Source organism: Columba livia, chromosome 3 (genome assembly GCF_036013475.1).
Source record: "Columba livia isolate bColLiv1 breed racing homer chromosome 3, bColLiv1.pat.W.v2, whole genome shotgun sequence".
In the NCBI taxonomy this organism is placed as follows: domain Eukaryota; kingdom Metazoa; phylum Chordata; class Aves; order Columbiformes; family Columbidae; genus Columba; species Columba livia.
In genome coordinates, this window is record NC_088604.1 from 51,983,629 (window position 1) to 51,996,060 (window position 12,432).

At 43.6% G+C, this 12,432-nt stretch overlaps 1 protein-coding gene and 1 long non-coding RNA gene across 2 annotated transcripts in view; one reads left to right on the forward strand and one right to left on the reverse strand.

Moving 5' to 3' along the window:
* The window catches only part of DCBLD1 (discoidin, CUB and LCCL domain containing 1), a 49,858-nt gene extending 45,575 nt beyond the window's left edge, over window positions 1-4,283 (forward strand). The window contains exon 15 of the mRNA XM_065056737.1: window positions 1,965-4,283. Within this exon, the coding sequence (XP_064912809.1) occupies window positions 1,965-2,482 (518 nt within the window). The 3' untranslated portion in view covers window positions 2,483-4,283. The remainder of the gene's footprint in view (window positions 1-1,964) is intronic.
* Window positions 1-12,432, reverse strand: part of LOC110362578 (uncharacterized) — a 42,670-nt gene that overhangs the window by 29,589 nt on the left and 649 nt on the right. Inside the window, exons 2-3 of the long non-coding RNA XR_002420035.2 lie at window positions 11,966-12,124; window positions 9,091-9,146 (exon numbers count right to left, since the gene is read on the reverse strand). This is a non-coding gene — a long non-coding RNA (uncharacterized LOC110362578). The remainder of the gene's footprint in view (window positions 1-9,090; window positions 9,147-11,965; window positions 12,125-12,432) is intronic.

Genomic DNA, 12,432 nt, shown 5'->3' on the forward strand with positions numbered 1-12,432 from the left:
AAAAAACAACCACAGTGCTTCTCTCCTGTGCTGCCGTGGCTCCGGGTCACTGTTTGGGTAGAGCAAATCCCCACATCAGTACTATTTGCATCCCAAAGGGATATTTTTTTTTTAATTCATCCTCTTAGCATATCTTATCCTTGCCTAGTTTAGTCTGTCTGGGAAGGCTAGTGAGACCAGCCATTTCACGGGATCAGTGATCAGCAGTCTTCCAGAAAGATTAATTTGCTGTTGCCAGCCTCCAGAACTTAGAAATTCCTCAGAATTTCTCCAAAGCGTTTGGCAGAGAAATACTTTAAAAAACAAATGGATGGTTACTATAATTCCATATGATGCTACCCTGGATATCTTTCAAAGACAGCTTCAAACCTTTACAGAAACTTTCAAGATAAATATGCAGAGACCTATAAAGTAGTTTTACTTCATGAAGGGAGTGAGTAAAGCTTGCTTACTGTTTTGGAAGTTCTGTTTCCTAATACTCACAGATCATGGTTTATCCAGCTCCCCCAGCTGTGTCTGAGGAGCCTCTGCTCTCTCCATCCTCCCCTCCTGCAGTGTGTGAGAACCCCTAACTCTCCAGTTTGGCCAGACAGCTCCCCAGCCGTAGCATTTCACCTACAGTCTCCTTAAAAACTAAGAAACGTCAAATAAAAACAGGAACGCAGCCCAGAAGTGTGTCATTTAATAATTTAATTGCAGATATGCAATGTGCATAGAGGTTAACATGCCACACAAAAATCCACCCCTTCAAATCCCTAAGGCAGCCAGGAACGAGTTGAGATGTTTCATCCCAAGCGAGGGAGATTCATCCCAAGCCACAGCGCCGGGAAGAGCTGCACCACTTACTTAGTGAAATATCATAACACCTTCACCCTACATGCTGAATTTTGGGAAGCAGCCAGGAACTGCCAAACAGATTCACAGGACATATGGGATCGAATTTGACGCTCATGTCAGATGAACCACGATGCCAGAACAGAAACTGAGCTTTAGCGCCTGCGTCAAAACTTGATACTTTAGCAGTGTCACTTACTTAGTGGAGCTGTTCAGGCCACCGTATGTATCTGGAAGAGATTGTCACTAGCACCAAAGCAAGAAAGTTAGAACACTGAATCTTCTTATAATAGTTTTACTGGATTTTTTTTTTTAAAACCTTTTTAGTCCAGATCTCTTTTCTACATGGCAGCCTGGCATCCGCCTCAACTAGAGGTGCAAACATTCTCTTCTTGAGGACACGTTTTCTCCATCTCATCTTGTTCCTGCTTGGATCATTTGCCCATCCCCAGCTCTGTCCCTGCTGTCCCCCTTGACCAGGGTGGTCACCTGGTTCTTCCAGCGGTGCTGGTCCGACTTCTCCCACGGCTCATCCCGCCTCGCGCACCCACAGCAGTGCTGCGCCGGCTTAGCACATTTCACGCTTCCCTTGACTCCCTTGGCTGCCGTTCTGCCTAACTTCATCCTTCTTGTCAGTCAGCTACTGCGAGATGCCTTTTAAATAAAACCATCACTTGGTAGGGCACGTTAAGAATCCTCCGGGCATTCTAATTATTCCAAAAGTGGGACACTGGTTTTGGAGAGCTTCTTGTTTGTTTATTTTCGTGCAATGTCCTTTGTCCAGTTCATTGCCAATATTTTGTTGACCTCCCTCTTTTTTAGGGCTTTTGAGTAAGCTCCAGAAATGAAGTTGATTTATTTGGGTGGGTATGTGGGAAAAGGGAGGGAGGGAGTAGGAAAAGGGATGTCAGATTGAAGCTCCTCCATGGAAGAGCTTCTGCCATGTTCTGCAACGCTTGCTGAAGGAGGTTACAGGACCTGTGCTGGGGCAATGTTTCCTCACATTCCTGATAACCACATATTTGATACAATAACTGAGTCATTTTTCACCATAACGTACTTATCAAAACATAAGTATTGAATACATAAAATAATCTGTGCCTTATTGAGCAGTTCATGCTTCCTTTTAGATTATCAGCAGCCTCTCATGATTGGGACTGGGATGGTAACACGGAAAGGATCTACTTTTAGACCCATGGACACGGAAGACGAGGGAAGAAGAGGGAGTGCAGAGTTTGAAAATCACTACCACTGCCCGCACAGAGCAAACCGGCATGAATATGCTCTGCCCCTGACCAGCCAAGAGCCTGAATACGCCACCCCCATCATAGAGCGGCACGTAGCAAGAGAAAATAACTTCCCTTCTGAAAATGGCTACAACGTACCTGTCATCTCATCCCAGAAACATGCCCTTCCTGCAGGCAGCTTCTCTAGTTCCTGTAAGACCGACACCAGGAACGGAGACTATCAGACACCCCAGAGTGTCATAAACTATGACAAACCCAAAGTTAACGGTGTTCTGACCTCCGTGAGCTACAGCATGGACTACCAGAAACCTCAGCCCAACGCCCCCGGGAGCGAGGGCTACTCCACGCCCAGAGACTGCCTCAAACCCATCAGCCAGACAGCAATGACAGCTCTCTTGTGATCTGCCGAGCAGGGGAGATGCGGCGCGCAGGATCGGCGCCGCACAGCTTTACTGCAGCAAAAACAGAGTTTGGAGGGACTCTGCTGCGGGAGGCAGAAGGCAAACAAGCCCTGTGTACATAATATTGCAGTCTTGCTGGGTTCTGACATCTGAAGAAAGCATATGCTGTTTATCGCTGTTTATAGCAAGAGAGATGTTATCAGTGAAGACTGTACATCTTATTTTCTGTGACTGATCTCAGTGCTCCATTTGCAATGTGTGCAATTTGTACATAGCTTTTATTTAAGGAGAATTTCTTAAGTTTCCTTTTCACCTGGGGGACTGAAAGGATTGCAGAAATGCCTATTTAAGAAAAACAGGTCTCCTTCTCTGACTTTATTTTACCTGCTGTTGTACTGGCATCTGTAAATGGTGTGTCCTACACTTGTGGTGGTTCATCTCCTTTCCTATGATAACTGAAGACAGGGCATCACTGTAGTTCTTATTGGGAGGGTAGAAGAAGTAAAAATACTTGAAGCATGACATGCACAAGAGAAGGCAGCTGAGCATTTAAATGCTGTGCTCAAACCCACTTTCCCATCTGCTTTTTTAGCAGCGTTTCTTACATGCTTGATCTGATCTAACATGCTTGCTATTCATGTTAGAAACAGGTAGAAAGGCTGAAACCAGTTTTGGGTTCAAGCCACGGTGATCACTCTGCAATAGAAAAAGAAACAATGAAAAACAAACCAAATGCTTTCAGTCTGGTTTTACTTTTCAGGAAGTGTGTGTGGAACCAAAATGAGAACCAAATCCTGTCCAAGTCCTGGCTGATGCTTTTGCTGCTAAATTGTAACCAAATCTGTTCCTTGGCACAAAGCAGCAAACTTCCTGAACTTTTCATCCTTCCACTAGGTATTTTTCTGTCTTGCAAATTTAGTGTAACATTCCTATTTGAAATATTTTGACTAAGTAAAGCAGTGTGTGTATGGCTTACTGTTGCAGCAAAATTTGCAAGACAGCAGATCAGCACAGTTGTTTTCAAATAGTGTTGCAGCTAATGTTACCCTTAATTCTGTGTTTGGACAAACTTGAAAAAGTGTGGGGATGGGTGCAATGTGTCGCACAGTGGCTGGCTCCTCTTTCAGCAGAGGTGTCATTGGAGCAAAACAGCTTTTGGTAGCGACTGGGACTGTCCGCTGCCCTTCTACCTGCAGTGCTTGGAGCGTCACTTTGAACTCAAAAGCATGTCCTAAAATGCCAAGAAGTGGTATACTTCCAGGAAGGATGGTGCTATATTTAAAGCACAAGGTTAGGAAACGAGACAACCTGAGCTCTGGGAAAGTTGCTACCTGAAGGCCATCAGTTTTCTCATGTGTAAACTGGGGATCATTTGCAAAGGATGCAACAAAGATTTGTGGTCTGTTCACGAAGTGATTGCAGATCCTTGCGTGGCAAGTGCTGTCAGAGTACAGACTAGTTGCAGCGATACTACTCACAAGGATTGCTGACTCCAGCCATATCTGACCCTGAGGCAAGCTCTTAGTGGGGTCTTTGCGCATGCTTGTTTTGTGGCCTCAAGTGGTGCCGTTCCCTCAGGCTGCCGCGCCATGCATGCGATTCCCGTGCAAAGAAAGAGTCAAGGTAAGCTCGTAGCCTTCCTGTGTTTGCTGTCAATACGGTTTCTGTGAAATGTCTAAAACACCTCAGGTCCCGAAGTGAAACAGCAGCAGCCTGTTTGTTAGACCGAGCTGGGCGGTGTTGTTTACCTTCTGTTGTTTACATGTCTGTGTAAATAAAGAACACTGGTATTTGTAAATCAGTCACACAGGCCTGCTACTTAACTCGGTGGCTGATCATCGCTGCTCACCCACTCTCGTCACACATCCCACAGGGTGAGGAAGGAGCGTTCCTTACGCCCTGCAAAAGTGCCAGTTGCGCGGCTGCAATTCACAGCCCCAGTGTGAGAGGCTAAAAAAAGATTCTCTCAGTGCCCCATTTAGCCTGGCTTTTCTAGCCATAAGCTCTAGAGAAGAAGCGCCCACGAACAAACTTCTGTGCCCAACCCTGCTGCTGGATGCTTATAATTGAGGGAAGGATGAGGATGCCCTCCTGATGAGCCTGAAACCAATACTCCACCCACACAGCTAATAAGCCTGACTTGTCACTTCACAAACAAGCAGAGTTCAGTAATCAGTTCTCCTGCCTACATCATGAGGCATCAAGATAATGCAGCAGTGCAGGGGGAGCAGGCAGCAGATGACATTGCTTGTATGAGAATAATCTCTTTGCATGCCCCTGCCACATGCTTTGCACATCTGCAGCATGCTACAAACGTCAAGTGGTTCTTGGTAGCACATGCCCCTTTCTGCTGCCATTAAAATCCATCTTAACACAGCTGTCTTAGCCAAATAAAAAGCTTGGTCTCAATTTGCACCTTGCTTTCATCCCTAAGGCCCCTTTCCCCCCCAACCCCACAAAACTCCAGAAGGTGGCTTAAAATAAATCCCTAAGCATCTTCTCACTCCCTGTGTTATGGCGGCTTGGTGCTGACAGGGATGGAAGCAGCATAGCAGGTCTGCAGTCACTCACAGTTCCTGGTCACTGCTGTGACGTTCATGGTTCATGTCTGAGTGACTGCTGAAGGCGGCTAAGATAAAAAGCCTTGAGCTTCTCCACCTCAGCTTGGGAAACACGAAGTTTTTAGTGACCATAGCAGCAGATAAGCAAGGGAACTTCCTACCGGTGTAGTCTGTCCTGCTGGTGGTGGAGATGCTAAATCCTAGTGTGGGAAGGAAAGGGGGCTGCCTGATTCTTCACAGTGGTAGTGGCTCATCCTCACATTCCTCCTCTGAATTGTTTCTCACATACTGGTATATCAAAGTCCAACTCACCTGCACCGGGCTGTTCTGACCATCAAAACCAAGTGTAACACAGGCAGTCTTATGAAACATAACAATTTAAAAATCTTCCTTCCACAGGGAAGATTAGAGTATACTCCATTCTGAAACATTTACATGCTTGGAAGGGCTTCATTAGCTTGGAGTCTCTCTCCAACATCTCTAGAGATTGTGTGAGAGTAGAGGCTGGTCAATGGGGAATTTCAATAGCATTTCCATAACGAATTCTTTTCCTGAGCAGGCACTCCCAGTAGGCTGGAACAGTAAAACCAAGCCAGAGTTCACAAGATGGTTAAATATTAACCCATCATGGTGCTAAGGGTCTGCCTGTCCCAGCTGCAGCTGACGGAAAACCTCTGGCTTTGCCAGGGGCAGGGTCACGCAATGCAACTGCTCGTGTCTCTGACCGAGGGAACTGAAGAAGGCTCTTGAGGTAAGAAGGTGTAAAAGGTGACACACACTATCTACAACTGAAAACCAGAAATGACAGTTTAGCATCTGCTCCTGGTAGTGCCTTATATTAAAGAAAAAAAAAAGCCACAAAACCAACAATCCCCGCCCCAAAACCCACAGAAAACAACAAAACACCACAGCAAAAATACAAATATTCTCACCTCTTTAGGCTTGCAAAGAGATTGTGAATTCTTATTTCTTCTGTCAAGTGACTCTCTAACACTCAACACAAAAGCTTATTTTTTTCCTCTTAAGTGTAATTCTAAATAGTATTTCCCTATTTCTTTTAGTTTCTAGACTTTTACCATCAGATATTAAGCCCTGCCTTAGTACCTCCCAGAATCTTTACATCCAACAGGCAACAGATTAAAATCAGCCCTTGACTTGCAGACTGGAACTAGGGTTTCCCCAGCTCCACGGATGTCTTACTCCCTCACTCATAGCACCATCTGCTCTCTTTCACAGCCTCTCTCTGGATCAAGCACTTGGCCTCACCTCCCTCTCCAGACACCACCACGAGTGGGTTCAACCAGTCCAGCAGCCCCCTGGCTACAGCAGCTTCTGCACAGATAGGGGAAGGCAGAATTAGCACCGAGGACAAGCAGCATCCCCTGCATCTGATGAGGGTTGTAACCACTGAGCTAACATGGCAGTGGTCACAGCAACGCCTCTAACACCTGAATAAATGAGGGAACCCTGCTTCATTCTTTAAAAAGAGACCCATGAGGTTGGATTCTAGTCATTAGAAGCAGGTTGTGAATCACATGGCTTGTCTGCATTACTGGTGTGGCTAAACCCCAGGAAGACTGAGATTTTAATGCTGACTTTCTTTAGGTTTTTCCCCACCGACTGCCATTTGGCAGTTCTCCACTCCGTGGGCAGAATTTAGTGGAGCCCCATCTGAGGCGTGAAATATTCCCTACAGAGGACAGGAACATCAGGCCGTAGGTCCCATTACAGGAGCAGACACCCAACTGTGCTTAATGGTGGATCACTATCATTAAAACACATACAATTTGTTTTTCTGTGGTGCCAGAGACTCCCATCCCATGCAGCCATATGGCAAGGACTGCAGCACCCTCCCCAGCACCGCTCTGTCATTGCCAGGCTCTCTGGACGCATTACCAGAAGCTGAGCTGCTCCAGGACTCATCTCCATTGCACTGGAAGAAAATGGTCTTGTGGCCAGGCAGAAAAGTGCAGAAGGCACCAGAGGCATTTCAGTGCTCGGGTGGTCTAAGCTGCACCTGTGACACAGAGCAAACCTACACCCACTGCTGAATGGGAGAAGCGTTAAGGGAAAGCCACAGGTCAGCTCTATCATGACATACCCAGTAAACCCCAGTTTTGTAACCGTATGATACAGGTAGCAATTTCTGCCATCATCTGAGATGAAGGCTCACTCCCTATTTCTGAGGGATCTGAAAGCCACAGCAAGGAAGCCCTATTGCCAAAAAAATTACATTATTTACACTAAGTCACACTAACATACTTCAACCTTAAAACAGTTGTGTTGCATTCCAGCAACACCTTCAAAAGAGTGCATATAAGTTCACCACTGAGGTAGTTAATAAAAACTAAATGAAGTGCAACTATTTGTGTGGCTTTTGCCGAAGGCAATATAAGCAGGTAATTTTTCTCCGTGGCATTCTAATTCAGTTCAAGAGGGCAAGTAACAAAAAGAAAAAAAAAAAAACAAACAAGAGCAGGAGTTTTGTGATCTCTAAGAAAGGAGTCAGTGGTCTCACAGAAGTCCTGCAGGATCAGGCACCCACTGAAAAGTAACCTCGTAGAAATCCATCAGTATTCCTCTGTTCACACACTCTCCAAAACCAAGTTAGCTTTGCTCAGCAAGTGTTTGTCTTAGTCGTAAAATCATAGAATGGTTTGGGTTGGAAGGGGCCTTCAAAGTTCATCTAGTCCAACCCCCTGCAACGAGCAGGGACATCTTCAACCAGATCAGGCTGCTCAGAGCCCTGTCGAGCCTGGCCTGGAATGTCTCCAGGGATGGGGTATCTACCACCTCTTTGGGAAGCCTGTTCCAGTGTTTCACCACCCTCATTAGAAAAAACTTCTTCCTGCTGTCTCCCCCTTTTCATTTAAAACCATTACCCCTTGTCCTATCACAACAGGCCCTGCTTAGAAGTCTGTGCCCATCTTTCTTACAGGCCCCTTCTAAGTACTGAAAGGCTGCAATAAGGTCTTCCCAGAGCCTTCTCCTAGTCTCCCCTAATCAGTCAGACCCTAGAAATGACAAGGTTATATTGTTTCATTCCTCTTTTCCTTATTATTTTCCATTAAAAAAATTCTATACTGCTCTTTTCTTTCCAATGTCAGCTATGATGTAAGCTTGTACTGACCTTCAACCTCCGCTGTGACAGTTCAGCATGGGGTAAATGAAAGCAGAATTTATTGTTTCATTTGAAAATCATCAGTGTTGTTGATACCCATATACTGAAAATTACCGTCCCACAGCTGTGTGAGGCTAATAAGACGAACAATGTTGTGAAGAAGCAGCAGCAATACCTGTGAGTTATTGAAGACTGAGTGAGTTTCAAGGAACACACTTATTTAAAAGGAAGGTGCCATTTTGGTACAATCACTTCCAAACTTAAAATAGAAACATCTCCTGAGGGCTTCTTTTTTTGAAGCCCCGCTAGTACAGTCTTACCATCCATAAAGGACACACAAGAAGGAGTCAAATAAAGTATTTCTAAGCTAGATAAAGAGGGAAGACATCCTTAGTTGGGGAACACGCATGTTACTCATAAGGATGCCTCACATCTGACTTTCTCTGCTATCTCATTGTGTAGTCTGGGCATGAAAATGTGGAGACTTTTAAATTCAAACTTTACCCTATTTGTTTAGGCTTGGCCTCACATTATGCATCTGCAAATCCTGAAAAACATTTGCCATCTACAGTATGCAGGGGTTACTCAGTAACTTCTTGTCCTTGGCTGAGCTAATTCATTATTTATTCCCACATGACATGCCATGTGACATCCAAGAGATTATCATCCCATTTATTTTTATACAGTCACAGGTACTAAAAAGAGAAATGCAGGAAGGAGACAGCTGGATAAGTTAAAGCACATCGTTTTTCAGCAGAGCAAAAAACATAAGCCAACATATATGATGCAGTACTGTTACTAAAGGCTTTTGTGTCTAGATTAACAACCCTGAACTGACCTCAGGAATCTGTAATTTTGACTGGACACAAAATTTTTAACAGACCTTACTGGAAAAGCTCCCTTCATGATCTGTGTTATCTACTTACCTCAAGAGGAACAGTATCCCTGGATAGCCAGCATTTCCTCCTATGAGTCTGAGCCACTAAAAGGAGAGAGAAAACTTACAACATAACAAATTATTAAAAAACTGTGACATTCTCTCAGCCAGACCAGATAACAACAGACCACAACAGACTTTAAAAACACACACACGTTGCTTACTAGAAGGTAGGCAAAAAAGTAATCCAAAATTTCTAAGCTTAAAATAAACACCAAGAACAATTTCATACAAACAATATAGAAACAGGCCGAAGCCTGACCTGTGTCAGGGAGCTTATTATAAGTTCTCCTCCATGAGAAGTGGCAGATAGCAGAGAAGATGGTGATGCTTGCCATCAAAGTAGGAGAGAAAAGACTGCAGAAAGACAGTAAGTTACCTTAGCCACTACCCAGCCACTGGTCTGAACGATTTAATGCCTTGAGCACGTATTATGAACTTCAGTCTTTACAGACGTATTTTACACATCTAGATTTCTGTGGCCCAGGCAGCCATTGCATGGAAGGGCAAACTGAGACACACAGATACGCTGCCACTTGTCCAGAGCTGCAGCAACAAATCAAGCCCACCCCAAAATGTAAAGACCTCTGAAAACACCAATCGCAAACCTGCAAAACATCCTCTGTCACACAGGGAGAGAAGACAGGGGTGATAAAGAATACAACACAGTAGCAGACCTCACTTGAAGAGGCAGCTTTTCTTCACATCTATGGCTAAGCTTTTTATCCTTAAGTGACACCATCTGTTCTGACAGACAGTTTTATAAAATTTGAATAAGGTGACCTGGATAAAGCATGCCTGTTATATGGAAATGCAGAGTCATATGTGGACAGGTTGTGGACAGCTCATGCAACTTCTCTTCCGCGGATAACCAAGCGTTTCCAACATCTCATCACAAAATGCAACACAAGTCTTTTTTGACACTCCATAATTCAAAGCGGGCCATGCTTTTGGTAATAATGCCACAAAAACTTTTCTACTATCTTACAAATGCCTGGCAGATGGCATTCAGGAAAGTTAGCCCTTTAGGGTATAGACTTCATTTATATAGGTAACTTCTTGAGACATGAAGTCACATTCCACACCCCGTTTATAGTTCAACATGCACACTGTATAAGGACCAGCATCAAGGACATAAATATTTTATACCACAGAACATTTGGCTCACAAATTCACTGATCACCTGGTTAAGAACAGCAAACAAGGTCAGTAGACTGCGCTACCATTTGCTGGTCATTGGAAACCAACAACAGTAAAGCGAAGCTGACAGTGCATCAACATGAACTGACCTTCCTCTTTCCTCTGACCCAGAAGCTTCTGTCTGAAACTGAACTAGAGCTAAATGTAAGCATCACCTCCCTTTTCCACTTCCCACCACCACAGTCTGACATGACTATGAGTAACCTCTGTTCCAGCAAAGATCCCAGGAATGTGACAAGGCTGGTTGCATATCGTGATTGAAGGCCACTGGCAAAGTGCAGGCAAGAGAGTTTACAAACCTACCCAATATCTCATTTCATGTTTTATCGGTGCATTTGGTTCCTTCTTTGGAAAGATGTAATCTGCCCACAGAGATAAAAAATTTAATGCTTGAGTGTGATCTTATAAAAGAGCAGAGCACTCCTTTTTAAGTAATTGGTGGGCATGTTTAAGCAGTCTTTAAAAAGTCATTAATCCATGAAATTATAATTGTCTGTGTATGTGTTCATGTGTGCTTGTACATACGCTAGACAGACACGGAGGACAATTTTTACCATAAGATGTGTCACCTGCAAAGTACTTGCTACAGGATGTGAACTAGACTGGGTATTTGTTATCTTAAGAGCACATCTTACTAGAAATAGGTCTAATGAATAAAGTTTTTTCTGTTTTTTAAATTTAAAAAAAAAAAATAAGGCAAACTAACAAATCTGAAACAAACAAACCTAAAAAACATACAGAAAAATCCCCACAACATACACCAAAAATTCCACACACACAAACACCACACACATCAAAAAAAAAATCCAAAAAAATCCAAAGAAACAAGCAAACAAAATAACCATGAAACAGAAGGTTCCATTTCTCAAGGTCTGGGTAATGTCGAAGATTTGAAGGAAGCTGCTGCCCCCTTCTGGCACCAAATACAAATGCAAATATTTAGCACTAAAAACCTTAGGATCGTGATCACAAATTACCATTACTAAGAAACAGAAAAGTTTTGATTTTGAAAATAGCATTAAACTGAGACAGCTCAAAATACATTTTCCTATTTAACCAAATCACTCAGGACAAACACATTAACTTACTCTAATACACAGCGGTCTTGCTAAAATAGTGTAAGTGCCTGTGACCTTCATTGTAACATAAAATCAGTTCCAAAGTTATTAATAAGTGACCTGGATTTAGAATAGTCAAGTTAAGAGCACAACAGATCTCAGATCTGAAAAATTTCTGCTAGCGCCCCGAATTCTCTTATGCCATCCCACATCTGTCATAAATGAGCAGAATACCTGAACTGTCACGCTGGACAAAAAGGAAGATCAAATAAACAGGAAACTGTGCGGTAACAGTCACCTGACAGCCATACAAAATCCCCATTTATCACATATAGAAAGTCCATTCCTCTGCTCCAAGCCCGAAGTTGCCAAGGTCATTATCTGAGGTGTGTACCTACTGAAGGGTTTAAGTCATAGCACCTATTGGGAATCCTTTGCACAGAAGGATACGTAGCCATGTAAATTACAAATTAAACCAAGAAGAATTGGTGCCTTTATGCACATAACCCAAAAGCTCTGATCCTATACAAGGATCAGCACGGGCAACCCACAGCAGCTTTCTGCCCCTGCCTTTAGCTGAGGAAGGATCAAGAGCAGCAAACTCACCGCAGGTAGTTCCAACAGGGGGTGAACTGTGACATCCATCCCACTTCTGGTCAGAAGCAAGAGCGTTCAGGGCAAGGATGTTTCCCGCAGTGTGAGCCCAGTGGATCAAATACATAACTACTCTAGTTCAGCAGCGTGACTATTAATGCTTCCATTGCCCTAAAGAAATTGATAAACAGAAACACTTGGACAACAGCAAATAAATTTTTCATTACAAAAAATATTTCCATGCTAATCAGGTTTATTCCATTTTACAGATGTAATATTTGTGCAACTATTTAGACACTTAATAAGAAAATTAAGATTTCATCAACAGGACTTGTGGAGACTTACAGATATATTTGTTAACAATTTGAAGGCTTGCAGCTTAACAGAAAAGTTATCAGATGTCTCCCAAGCACCCTTGACTGCCAGTGCTATGGGCAACCAAAACACATCTCTGAACGCCTGTATATTCGCTTTGTTTG